The sequence below is a fragment of the Sorex araneus genome, chromosome 4 (assembly GCF_027595985.1).
Source record: "Sorex araneus isolate mSorAra2 chromosome 4, mSorAra2.pri, whole genome shotgun sequence".
Lineage (NCBI taxonomy): Eukaryota > Metazoa > Chordata > Mammalia > Eulipotyphla > Soricidae > Sorex > Sorex araneus.
The window spans coordinates 171,277,207-171,291,236 of NC_073305.1; the positions used below are offsets into that span (position 1 = coordinate 171,277,207).

Below are 14,030 nucleotides of genomic sequence, written 5' to 3' on the forward strand. Positions count from 1 at the left end.
AAAAAAAATCTCCTCAATAAAATGGGAATGGAAGGAATTTTCATCAACACAGCTCTAGCCATTTACCAAAGTCCACAGCAAACATTTTACTCAGTGGTGAAAAACTGAAAGCCATCCCTCCTTAGATCAGGCGCAACACAGGCTGACCACTCTCACCCCAATACAGTTCTCAAATTTTAAATCATTTCTGTAGTCTTGATTATATTTATGTTCTTCACCATGACCAGTTCAGTAGAAGCGTCTAAGTGGTGATTTCCACTCAGAACCAGAGAAACTTGAAACCTAGACTTTTTTCTTCCCTAAGATTTGGTAATTGAAAACTGAGGTTTACCTTCGTTACTTTAATCAATTAGTCTATTAAGTAATTTTTCTTACTGTCTGGAAGGGGGGGAGGGCTATTCCTATGATGCACAGGGACTATTCTCAACTCTGTGCTTGGAAATTGTTCCCAGTGGCGCTCAGAGAACCACATGGAGCCCGGGATTAAAACAGAATCATCTGTGTACCCGGCATGTGCCTTATCTCCTGGAGTAACTCTCCAGCCCTGCGCCATCTCATTTTTATATGAGCTTGAAAGTTGTTTCCATTGCAGAATGCATTCTGGTCAGTGTTTTTATTTTTATAGCACAGCGGTTGGGCATCCGCCTTTCACGCGACTGACCCGAGTTCATTCCTCGGCCCCTCTCGGAGAGCCCGGCAAGCTACCGAGAGTATCTATCCTGTGCGGCAGAGCCTGGCAAGCTACCCGTGTGTATTGGATATGCCAAAAACAGTAACAATAATAAGTCTCTCAATGAGAGACGTTACTGGTACCCGCTCGAACTAATCAATGAGCAACAGGATGACAGGAGGAAATTTTTACCCATTTTATAATGACCAATATAAAAATGATCACTGTGAACAACATAATTCCTTCAGGTGACAACTTTGAGCTCCGTTTCTTATCAATGGCATAATTCATATTTTGGTATTTGATGTGTTAAGCTAATAAATAGGCCCTTTTTTACTTTTCTACCATTTGCATTCATATGTAGACATTATGGGAAGTATTATGTAACAAATCTTTGTCTTGACATGCCAAACAGTTCTCAGAATTTGCTCATTTTTTTCATTTGTTTGTTTTTTATTTGGAAGTGTTTTCATTAGTTTTCTTTGTTAACTTCAGAATTCCTTTTTTCTAATAGGGAGCTAAGATGCTAAACTGATTCCTCATAGGTAGCCAGTATACCTTTTGTTTCCGCAGTGATTTGGATGAATGAAATTCTTTGTTACAAATGATTGATTTCGATTAAATAACAGTCATGCATGCCGTGTTTTTTTCTTCTCTCTAGGTATAGAAGCTTAAAGCACTTTAACTATGACGTCTGCCAGAGTTGCTTTTTTTCTGGTCGAACAGCAAAAGGCCACAAATTACATTATCCAATGGTGGAATATTGTATACCTGTAAGTACTAAGCCACAGTTTGGGGTCTTTGTTTTTAATTTGTTGTTGTTGAATTAAGTACTGTCTACTATTATCCAGCATCATGAAATAACATTTTCTTCTGAAAAAAATTCTTCCATTATTCCATTTTTAGCAAATTAATCAATGCTAAATTTTTTTAAACTGATCTTTTTATAAAATAAGTTTTATATATTGTTTACACCTGTATTAAATTTTAAACTTTTTGTTATGAGTAAACCTTGATATATTAAAGGAGCATACTTGCTTTCATTTATTTATTATTATTATTGTTAATTAATTAATTTATTTTTAGCTTTTGGGGTCATATTCAGTGATGCACAGGGGTCACTCCTGGCTCTGCACTCAGGAATCACTTCTGACAGTGCTCCAGGGACCAGATGGGATACTGGGAATCAAACCCGGGTTGGCTGCTTGCAAGGCAAAAGCCCTACCCACTGTGCTATCACTCCAGCCACATCATTTATTTATTATTTTTAATTGAATAACCATGCAATACAATTACAAAGCTTTCATGATTGAGTTTCAGTCATTCAATGATGGAACGCCTGCCCCTCCACCAGTGTTCATCTTCCACCACCAATGTCCCCAGTATTCCCCCCCTCCCAACCCTCCCCCTGCCTCTATGGCAGACAATTTCCCTCATACTCTCTCTCTACTTTTGGTTATTGTGGTTTGCAATACTGATACTGAGAGACTCTCACATTTGGTCCTTTATCTACTTTCAGCACATATCTCCCATCCCGAATGATCCTGCCAGCCATCATTGACTTAGTGATTCCTGCTCCGTTTCAGCTGCCTTCTTCCCCCTAGTCAAAAGGCAGGCTTCTAACCATAGCGCAGTCTTCCTGGTCCTTGTCTCTGCTGTCCTTGGGTGTCAGTCTCATAGTATGCTACTTTATATTCCACAAATGAGTGCAGTCATTCTATGTCTGTCCCTCTCTTTCTGACTCATTTCACTTAGCATGATACTCTCCATGACCATCCACTTATAAATAAATTTCATGACTTCATCTCCCTTAACAGCTGCATAGTATTCCATTGTGTAGATGTACCAAAGTTTCTTTAACTGGTCGTCTGTTCTCGAGCACTTGGGTTGTTTCCAGATTCTAGCTATTGTGAACGATGCTTCAATGAACATACAGGTGCAGATGTCATTTCTACTGTGCTTTTTTTGCACCTCAGGATATATTCCCAGAAGTGGTATTGCAGGGTTATATGCAAGCTCAATTTCTAGTTTTTGAAGGAATGTCCATGTTGTTTTCCAAAGAGGCTGGACCAGTCAGCATTCCCACCAGCAGTGAAAGAGAGTCCCCTTCTCCCCACATCCACGCCAAGACTGGTTGCTTTTGTTCTTTTTGATGTGTGCTAGTCTCTGTGGTGTGAGATGACATCTCACTGTTGTTTTGATTTGCATTTCCTCGATGATTAGTGATGTAAAGCGTTTTTTTTCATGTATCTTTTGGCCATTTGTATTTCTTTTTTGAGGAAGCTTTTGTTCATTTCTTCTCCCCATTTTTTGATGGGGTTGGAGGTTTTTTCTTGTACAATTCTACTAATATCTTACATATCCCGGATATTAACCCCTTATCTGATGGGTATTGGGCACATATGCATTCCCATTCTGTGGACTCTCTCTCTGTATTTTGGACACTGTTTCTTTTGAGGTGCAGATGGATGCTTCTTAGTTTGATGTAGTCCCATTTGTTTATGTTTGTTTCCACTTGCTTGGTCAGTGGTATTTTATCCTCAAAGATGCCTTTAGCTTCAATGTCATGGAGGGTTCTGCCTATATTTTCCTCCCTGTACCTTGTGGATTCAGGTCTGATATTAAGGCTTTTAAACTACTTGGATCTGACTTTTGTGCCTGGTGTTAGACAGAGGTCAGAGTTCATTTTTTTGCAGGTAGCTATCCAGTTTTCCCAGCATCACTTGTTGAAGAGGCTTTCCTGGTTCCACTTCACATTTCTTGCTCTTTTACAAAGATTAAGTGATAATATATTTGAGAGTCTGTGACAGAATATTCAACTCTGTTCCATTAGTCTCAGGCCTGTTTCTAGTCCAATAGCATGCTGTTTTAGTTACTACTGCTTTGTAGCACAGTTTGAAGTTGTAGAAGGTAATGCCACCTACCTTCTTTTCCCCAGGGATTGCTTTAGCTATTTGTGGGGGTTTATTGTTCCATATGATCTCAGAAGTGTTTTGTCTATTTCTTTGAAGAATGTCATGGGTATCCTGATAGGGACTGCATTAAATCTGTACAGTGCTGCGGGGACTACTGTCCTTTTGATAATGTTAATCCTCCCTATCCATGAGCAGGGGATGTGTCTCCATTTCCTCCTGTCCTCTCTTATTTCTTGAAGTACTGTTTGTAATTTTCTTTGATTAGGTCCTTCACCTCCTTAATTAAGCTGATTCCTAGATACTTGATTTTTTTGAGGCACTATTGTCAATGGGATTTTTTCTTTTATATATCGATTTCTTCTCTTTCATTACTTGTATAGAAAAAAGCCCTGGATGTTTGGGTGTTGATTTTGTAGCCTGACATTTTACAAATGTATTGTTTCTAGGAACTTTTAGGAGAGTCTTTAGGATTTTCTAAATATAGTATCATATCATCTACAAATAGTGATATCTTGGCCCCTTCATCTCCTATTTGTATGTCGTTGATATCTTTTGCTTGCCTAACTGCTATGGGAAGAACTTCCTGTACTATATGTAATAGGTGTGGCGAGAGTGGGCAGCCTGTATACATGCTTTTAAAAGTTCACACTGACCTATATCAAAATAATTCTTTGTGGTGATAAATGTTTCTTTAGGTCAATTTAAAATGTTTTTATAGTTATATTTATACAGTAAAATGCATAAATTAAAAAATACATAAGTCTAGGTTCTAAATAAACTCACTTCCAATTTTTTTGTGATTTTGTTAAGATTTTGTTTCTATACTTTTGTAATTAGATGCTGTTTTTCACTAAGTATGTTGTATTGTTTCCGTAAGCTGCATACTAAGTTTTTTCCTAGCAACAGCCACTTCGGTAAATTATTTTAAGTTATCTAACTAGTCCCTTAAAATTGGAAATTAAATTTTTTGATATTATAATAGTTATAAGTGTTTTTATGAAGACAGACTTTTGGAGGTATATTACTTGAAGTTCCATGGTATAAGGCACTAGATATAGATGGTCAGGATCTTTGAATGTGATTATTTTTATGGTGAAATATTTTATATCTGCTTGTCTACTAAAGGAAGTTATTCTATTTTGCATTACTGTCACATTCTGTCAATATTCAGATTTTATTCTGCCTCAGTTTCCTTGGATACTGATTCTTATTGTTCCTTTTTTTGTAAGGGTATTTTATTTCTAAAGTTTTATCCATTTCCTGTCAATAGCTGTTCTTTAACTTCCAAATAGAGGGTAAACACTTATTCAAATGTTTATGCATTTTTTTCTTTGATCTCTGCAAATACTTGAGTAACTTTGAGAAAATAAGTTGATCAAAATGCAGCAATATTTGTACATATACTTATATAAACCCCACATTCCTTGACATATTACCTCAAATAAGTATGCATCCAATAGTTGGAGAGAAATGCTCCAGAAAATATTGCTGAATTATACTTGATGGAAAATCAATATTGCTTCATTAACTAGGAAAAAAAATCTAAGAAAATTTGTGAAGCCCCATTTATTACTGATCATTCATTCAACACTTAGTATTGAGCACCTAAGCAGGTGTCAGAGGCTGTTCTTGGTTCTAACATTTCATCAGTGTCCTACCAAGTAAACAAGATTACTGTCTCTCCTGCTACTTCCATTCAAGAGGAGGGGATGTGTGGCAGTGAATAAATGAGATCATTACAGATTGTAGTCAAAGCCTTAAGAAAAATAAATGGATAAAAGATTAGAGGAGACACTCGAGATAAAGAGATCAGGGAAGGTGCTTCTGAGAAGTTAATATTTGTCCTGAGATTGAAGGATGAGAAAGAATCAGAGGTATAAAGAACTAATGGAAGAGTACATTAGAAAAAAAAGAACCATGGTCTAGAGGTACAAAGAGTTTAGCATGATTAGGACACAGAAGAAAGAAGACCGTGTCCAGAGAGAGAAGACGCATAGGTAGCACTTTGTGACTTGAAATGCAGAGAAAAACAAAACTGTGGATTTCCTTTTAGGAAATTACTAAGACATTTAAACTGCCACTAGTGGAGCATTTAAGACAAATTCAGGGGTGTCTGATCGTGGGACTCTCACCCTAACAGGTTACACATTTACGTAGCTCTGCCCATAAATGGAAAAGTTATAGTGACTCAGAATAAAGAAACTAGTGGCAATTTCCTAAAGAGTGATATTTCCCACACACAAAATGAAGAATAGCAAGAGATGAAATTTAAGAGAAAGACCGGGAGAAGATTATGTATGTAGAACTCTTTGAATGGGACCTGGTTAGGAAGGAATTAGATTGGAGAGGAATATAATGTTAAAATGTTTGTACATTTAGCTAGAAATTAAGTTAGCTGATTATAATGGGATATAACCAGAATGGGAAAATCACAAATATATGTTACATATGCATAAAGATTAATAACTTATTTAAAGATAAATAAAGGAATTTTTAAAATCCAATAAATTATCATAATTTGTCTTCTGGTTCCTTCACGCATGAGGCTCGTCCAGGCTGTGGAGAGTGGCCTTAAGCATAGCTGTGGCTGGGTTATGGAGGTCTTTGGCTGCTCAGGGCAGGGAGGGAGACTTGGCCCACCCCCTCCAAGGGGCCCCAGTGAAGACAGCCAGGCACAAGGGCAAGAGACTCTGAATGGACGAGCCTCATGCATGAAGGAACCAGCAGAGGAACCCACGTGTGTGGGACCCAGGGCTGAGTCAAGGGATCCAAGCCTGCTCAGATCAGGACTAGGCCTCTTCTGCCCAGATCCCCCATTATCCAGTAGCTAGGTGGTCACACCCTGAAACTGCCCCAGCGCCATGTAATCCCATCAACGGCCAACATCCAGAGACTATAAAACCAAGCTCCTGGAAGCGCAACATCTTATAGCCTAGTTCTCTCTCTCAGAGAACCTGACGAGCTATCGAGAGTTTCCTGCCCACACAGGAGAGCCTGGAAGCTCCCCATGGTGTATTCATATGCCAAATACAGTAACAATGATGGGTCTCATTCCCCTGACCCTGAAAGAGCCTCCAGTGCAGCACCGTTGGGAAGGATGAGTAAAGAGAGGCTGCTAAAATCTCAGGGCTAGGACGAATGGAGACGTTACTGGGCCTGCTTAAGCAAATCAACAGTCAATGAGATGATAGTGATAGACAGTGAATTATTCTTAGCTTAAAATACAATAATAAGTCCTAATGATTTTGCTAAATACCCATTCAAATTTGTAATCTACCTTTCTTCAACATCACTCACTAGACCATTGTGGGCATGCTCAAGAATCACTTACAGGCTGACTAGTGAAGTCTCTGTTTGCTTTAATGTTCTTGTTATTTTAAGGGTGTTGGCCAACTAGGACTCGAGGCTTACTCCTGGCTCTGTCCTCAGGGATCACTGTTTGTGGAACTTGGGATACCATATGGGGTGTTGGGGGTCAAATCCATGTTATGTATCAAACCTGTGTCAGCCACACACAAGGCAAGTGTCGTACCTGCTCTACTATCACTATCACTGCAGCCTTTGGTTATCATTTTTAACTGAGATCTCTACAATTCCAAGGCTGCTTCCTATGCCCAGTCTTCATTTTCTTATTTCTAGAATCGCAGTTTACTCTGTCTTATACAGGCTTTTCCCTTTCTTTCCTTCTTTCTTTCTTTCTTTCTTTCTTTCTTTCTTTCTTTCTTTCTTTCTTTTCTTTTTCTTTTCTTTTCTTTTGCTCTGGAAATTAATTTGACCCTTTCTAAAATTTGCATACTGATTTTAATGACCAACTAACTTGCTCTAAAATCATCTCTTAAAATAGATTATTTCTGCATCTGAAACCACAACTTTGAAAAAATGACTCAAAATATGTGTATATGGATATTTGGGAAGTCATGCATTTGAATATTTTAAATTTATCTATTTGGATATTTTTAACATTGCTACCAATATTGCTTGTGTGTGTAGTACATATACTTGACCTTAACCGTAGTGAATAAATTTAGATTTTCAAATTTTCTTTACATTCAAATTCTTTGAATTTTTGCTTTCTTTTCTTAAATAAGCTTTATTCGTGGTTTATCTTTCCACCTAATATTCCCTAAGTCTATATGATGTCTGTCATCTTGAAGAATAAACTCAAATAAACTCATAATGACAATAAGCACCTCTTAAGTGTTAAGAGGTGTTCAGGCATTTCTAGAGAAACCTTGAAGTTTTCGTTTCTCATATAGTATTTCTTCACTTGTGGTTATGAAATTTTTCTAGTTCCATGACTGACTTGATTTCTTTCCCCTTCTAATTCTCCCCTCCTCCTGCCAGTGGGATTGGAATGTTTCTGTTGTCAAAAGCTTTCTGAAGTTTATATACCTCATATTAAATCCTCAAAGCTCCAGTGTTTCAACAAACATATTAGTGTGTTACCTATGACAATGCTTGTCTTATAGTGTAGGAAAGCTTAGATGTATGGATTAGCTATTATAATGTATAAAGATATTTTGAAGCTTATTGTAAGGCACTGATATACAGAAATGAAGCAGAAGTTTTTTCTAGAAATCTTTTTTTCTAATTTATCACACTTTTTTTATTTTTGGTCATGTAATTCTACATGTAAGGCTTTTTTCACCTTACGATCAATAAGAGTTCATCTAAAACATCCAGTATGAAAAAAATACTGCCTGCCACCCATTCTGTCTTCATTTCTCTAAATCCTGCCTTCTCACAAAAAATAGCTCAACTTTTACTTTCTCTGTGAAATCTTCCAAATTTCCCTGTCCCTCCACAAAGCAAAATATTCTCCTTGTTTAGTTTGTTTGCTTCCTCAGTTATCTTTTTTAACTTCTGAGGGCAAGATTGATTGTTGTATTTTTTTGTACGAAGATTAATCCTGGGCCAAGAAAGCCAAATGAACTCATAGGTGACATTATAAGTACAAGTAATAGCACTGTAGCACTGTCCTCCCATTGTTCATCAGTTTGCCGAAGTGGGCACCAATAACATTTCCGTAGTGAGACTTGTTGTTACTGTTTTTGGCATATCCCATATGCCACGGCAGCTTGCCAGACTCTGCCGTGTGGGTGGGATACTCTCAGTAGCTTGCCGGGGTCTCCAAGAGGTATGGAGGAATCGAACCTGGGTCAGTCACGTGCAAGGCAAACACCCTACCCACTGTGCTATCGCTCCAGTCCAGTGCAGAAACAGTGATGGGAAATTATGTCTTTATAGTGTTTCAAATGATAGGTGAAAGTGACTAGTAAGAGTCCGGGTACAAGTAATAGAATATTAAAAATGGAAAGAATCTAAGAAATCATATAACTCATTCTTATTTAAAGGAAAACCTGAGACTTAGAAGACACAGGTGAGTTTTGTAGTTTAGTGGCATGAATTTAGTGATTTAATGCCATCAATGAATTATGTGCACAATGTAGCACAGTAGCAAGAAGTGTTGTATATATGCTAGATGGAATATTGTGTTGTTAGGTGCAGTTTAGACTCCAGATAATTTTTCTCTTCTGGTGACTGAAACAACAACCCAAAAAAAAAAAAAAAACAAAGAAGGAAGGGGGTCTCTGTGTAGCAGATGCATATATGTTTACGCTTATTAAGTATGTAGATCAGTTTAATGATCAAAATTTCTTCTTAGTCATGGACAGATCTAAATTTGAGGTTATTATTTACTTTGAGATAGTTACATTTTGTATAAGTTTCCATATTGTTTCTTATGTACGGGGGGGAGTCATTTTATTTACTTTCTAGTTAAACATTACATGAATTCAATCTTTAAATTATCTCAGTTTTTTTCTATTGCAAATAACCAAAATTTAATTCAAATTAGAAAACTTTCTGGGTGGCATTTCAAAGATAAATCTTTTCATCCCAGGTTTGATCCCTTGCACCGTGAAAAAGAACAGATCCTCTAAATAAAATAAAAGATCCTCTAAATGGGAGAGCGTGGTGAATTTCGTGTATGATCTATAAGAGCTCACGTAATTGCTGGCAGTGGAAGAGAGTCGAATGGGGTGAAATAAGAAGCAGAAAGGAAAGCATTTGGAATTGCTGCTAGGGGCAAGCATGAGTCACGAAGAGATGAGCAAATTGATTAGTGCGCTGAAACAGAAGTGCAGCTGAGGTTAATTGGCAAAGATTTGCGGGTTCTGACTCCATCCTTGCTCAGCGGCTTTGAAATTAACAGAGGTATAGTTGAGGTCCAAGCGTGAGTGATTCAAAGGTGTTAGTGATATAGTGGTTGATTTAGGCTATCTCTTTGCTGAAGAAATTCCCAAATGGGCTGAGAGACTAGAGATCAAGATCATGGAGGAAAGAATACGTTGGTTTTTTTTTTTTTTCACATCTAAAAAGTAGGAACAAGGATGAGTAGTTTTGAATTTGATGCAGATTTGTTTAAGTTAGAGATCTGGGACTAAAAGGTGTTTTGAGGAATAACGATGACTGAGATGTGGCCATGCCTCAGTGTGTGACAGAGTGGGACATAGTAGGCCTGAATGGTGGAATGAAGCTCATCTGTCTCTAGAACTGACCATGGTAGCTCTGTTTGATCAACTAACGGTCAAAGCTGGGGGGATAGGTAAATTCATGTTAGCAAGCAAGAAAGTTTCGAGACTAAGGGGAAAAAGACGGAAAACGTTTTCCCGAATTTTGTGGAGAAGAGTTGATACAACCTATAATGGAGGAGATTATTAGAAGATGATATCAATCAGAATTCAATAGGGGGGAGGTCAGAAGAACTCACAAAGTCCACACTAAATGAAGGGAAAAGTGTACACAGAAGAACCTGTGTATCTGGTAGAGGGACAGGACAGAAATCCAGGTATATAAAACGAGGAATGAGGAAGATCACTAAAAATGACAGCTGTTGGTAAATAGAAATACCAGAAATCTGAGGAGGTGACTGGGATCAGGCAGTAGCTTGAGAAACATGGGGAAGAAGAAATGGGATAGTTCTAAAATTGTGCTGCTAGAAAAGTAGAGGGAAAGATAGTACAGGGGTTAAGGCACTTGCCTTAAATGTCGTCAACTCCATTTCTATCCCTGGCATAATTTGACCCCACAAGCACCACAAGGTGTAGGCCAAGCCTTCCACCCTTAAAAATAATAATAATAAATTAGCAATACCATCCACTATGAACATTCAGCTTATTGGTATAGAATCATTGTGAAATAACCTGCTTATCTTCTGCCTTTGGATGGGGACTAGTTTATCCTGATGGTTTGAGATGCTGGTGGGAAGGAGTCATAGGAAGATATCTTCCTAGGAAACAGTTTACTGAAGTTTTGGCAAGACAGATTTGTATGACATTTTAAAGGCAATAACCAGTTGCTTTCCAAGCAACAGGTCAAGTATGTTCTTGCTATTTGGAGAAATAATGCAGTGTTCTGTATTTGTGGTGTTTTTAAAGACTGTGGAAGAATCCGTGTTCTGCTGAAAAGATTCCCTTTTTAAAATTAAAGAGGAAATCACATGTTTCTTACAAAGTACATGCTGTTGGCAAGAAATACACGAAACCAAAAGGAAAATAGAAATAGTCATTTTGTCCACTCCTCTTCACTTACCCTGCCAGCATTCATAAAATCATCAGACTATAAGAGTCAAATATAAGAAACTGCCGATTCATCCTTTGGATAGCACTACCATTGTGTGTGAGCTGGTTTCAGCCAACTCGCCTCTTGAGATGTTTGCCAATCTGCTAACAATGCAGCATCTTCGCTTTGCCTGACCTCAGCATCCTGAGGAGGGTTTGGTCTTTTCCTTTCCGTTCAGCCCCCTTTACACTGTTTTCCCAGTAAGTTGACTGCATTTAGATTGTCTCATTAACTTTTAAGGTGAGTTTGGACAAAATCCATTTCACTTTGCATGACTTATTACTCCAGTTATCCTAGACCCCTCCGTGATTCTGTTAATGCTGATGTTTTACTTTCCACATTTTTTCCATTAGAGTTTGAGAGCATCTGAGTGTATCCCTCTGATTTTATTCTATGTGTGAAATGCAGTGTATTGTCTGAATTTCAGCTCTTTGAAATGAATGAAATTTAAATCACAATGGACAAGTCATTTTGAGGTTTTTAAACAATACAGAGGGGCTGGGAGATGGTACAGCATGTTCTAGATCCATGTTCCAGCCGTGGCAACACATGCCTTCCCAGACATCTGGATATAGCCCCGGAGTCCCTCAAGCACCACTGGGGTCACCCTGGTGGTCTCCAGCACTGTGGAACTTTAGCAGCACCATCTGATCAGACCCTTGAATTAAACCTGTATTGCTAAGTACAGCCGATATTCCCTGGGCCTCCTGAGCACTGCTAGGCAGTCCCAGCAAATGAAATGAGTAAATAAATAAAATATTAGGAAGGTCTTTTTCATCAATTAAAGAACCAGTAAAGACGATGGATATAGCATTAGGGAGTATTACCTTATATATATATATATATACCAAACCTTGGAACTGGTTGATAAGCCAGCAAGGGCTGTGGCATTTGTGCATGTTCCAGTTGAGATGTTGAATTATTTTCTGGGCTGGACAGATGGTACCGTATAGGGGATGAGGCATTTGCCTAACACAAAGGTGACCCAGGTTTAGTCCCAAGCACTGCATATGGTATGGTCCCCACCTCCCCCCCCCCCCCCCGCCGCATGACACCATTGGAGTAAGGAGTAAGTCTGTACACTCAGGGTGCAGTCCAAAAATGAAACAAAAGTCATATTCACCTTTATCTACTCATGCGCCAAATGACTGTTTTGTTTTTGTCACTTGATTTTCTTCTTTGTACTTCCCTATTTCGTATATATATGACATTCATCTCAGTAGTTAATGGTTGGAAATCTAATGTAAAAATATTTGTCAGAAAATCCAGTTATATTGTGATCTCAAGTTACAAATAGGCAAAAAAAAACCCCACAAAATTATGGATGGAAATTTAAAATGAATATTTAAAACTTATGCTTTTGTTCTTTTCTCTGCTTTGTCTAAGTTGTTAAGCAACTTGAAGTTGTAAATGGGTCTTCAAGCTATAAGGTATCATTGTTAATAGCTCCATTTTATGCGTGTTTGGGGATCTGAGGTTTTAATAGTTTTTTGAACTATGCAGGGAAGCACTTTATTCAAAAACCTGCTTGAATATGATATTCCAAGGGTCTGCCTTTCTGGATAATTTTGTACCTCAGTCTTACTATTCTTGTAATTCACCTTATGAGAAGAAAAAGATTTTGACTCCTTTATTCATCAATTGGGAGTTTGGTAATTTATCAGCTCCAACATTTGCAACAGAAATATAATTTGAATGTTTTTATAAAAATGTTTTTGTGGAGTAACACACATTTATTATAATGTGAATAACAACACATATTAGATGTATAAATACAAGTAAAGCAAAAGTTGATTCTAAATCCCCCTCTGTATATGATTTCCATTTCTCATTTAGGTGGGAATTTTTTTAATACTAACTTTTGAAGGGAGGTATCAAAATAAAATTTATGAGCAAAAATCACAAAGCCAATTTACAGAGGCATTTTTAGGGTTTTGATAGAGTCTAATGGATAAACTTAGTCTAGGGCCGTTTATAATATAGCAACACTTTTATATATTGTGTTGTAGAAAGCAAGTCAGGGACTAATTATTACCTAATGATATTTTATTTCTCATTGGACTGATTCTTAATAACAGTGTAGGAGAGAGGAGTCTAAGTGTGAGTATTTACATGCTCACTTCCTGTGTAGGTTCAGACAGTACTCAAATGACCTAGAGCCAGAGAGAATAGTGGGTGGGCCACTTTCCCTTGCATAAGGCTGACTGATCTGATCCCACACTATGTTCCCCAGGTATTGCCAGGAGTGATCCCAGCCTGAGCACTGCCTTGTTGTACCCTTCAAGAGCAAACCAACAAGACCTGGTCAATTAGTTCCAAAATGCCTTTCACAGTGACTTGCCTACACTAGCTTTTAAAAACAATGATTTGAAGACAGGCCCTCATTGTGATCATGTGAATTCTCATATTTTAAAATCCATTAGAGAAGGAATTGAGGAAGGTGGAAGCAACAGTGGCTTTCAGAGCTTTTCGATTTCTTTTGCCTTTACCATCCTCCGCATTGGTCAAGTCATTCCTTAAAAAGAAATGGGGCACACCTTGTTAACAAAAGTAATCCCCTGGGGTAACACTTGGGGCAAAACTAGTTAAAGAAGTTGTCCCCCAATAAATCTGGGTGGTGATTAACCACCACCAGCACCAAAAAAAAAAAAAAAAAAAAAAAAAAGCCTGCAAAATCTTATTACCTGTGGGGAAAAAATGATTAAAAGGGAAAAAGGAAACGTGCCTCAGATCTGGAAAACCCTAATTTTAGGCAACTGGTATTCAGGGGGAAAAGTAAAGGTTGGTTTGAGCATAGAAATCTGAACCTGGGAGGAATCCAG

General features: G+C 37.9%; 1 protein-coding gene across 7 annotated transcripts in view; it reads left to right on the forward strand.

The window, feature by feature from the left end:
• The window catches only part of UTRN (utrophin), a 585,431-nt gene that overhangs the window by 522,586 nt on the left and 48,815 nt on the right, over positions 1-14,030 (forward strand). For all 7 annotated transcript variants that reach the window (XM_055134486.1, XM_055134485.1, XM_055134487.1 and 4 more), the window contains one exon: positions 1,332-1,443. In XM_055134486.1, the coding sequence (XP_054990461.1) occupies positions 1,332-1,443 (112 nt within the window). The remainder of the gene's footprint in view (positions 1-1,331; positions 1,444-14,030) is intronic.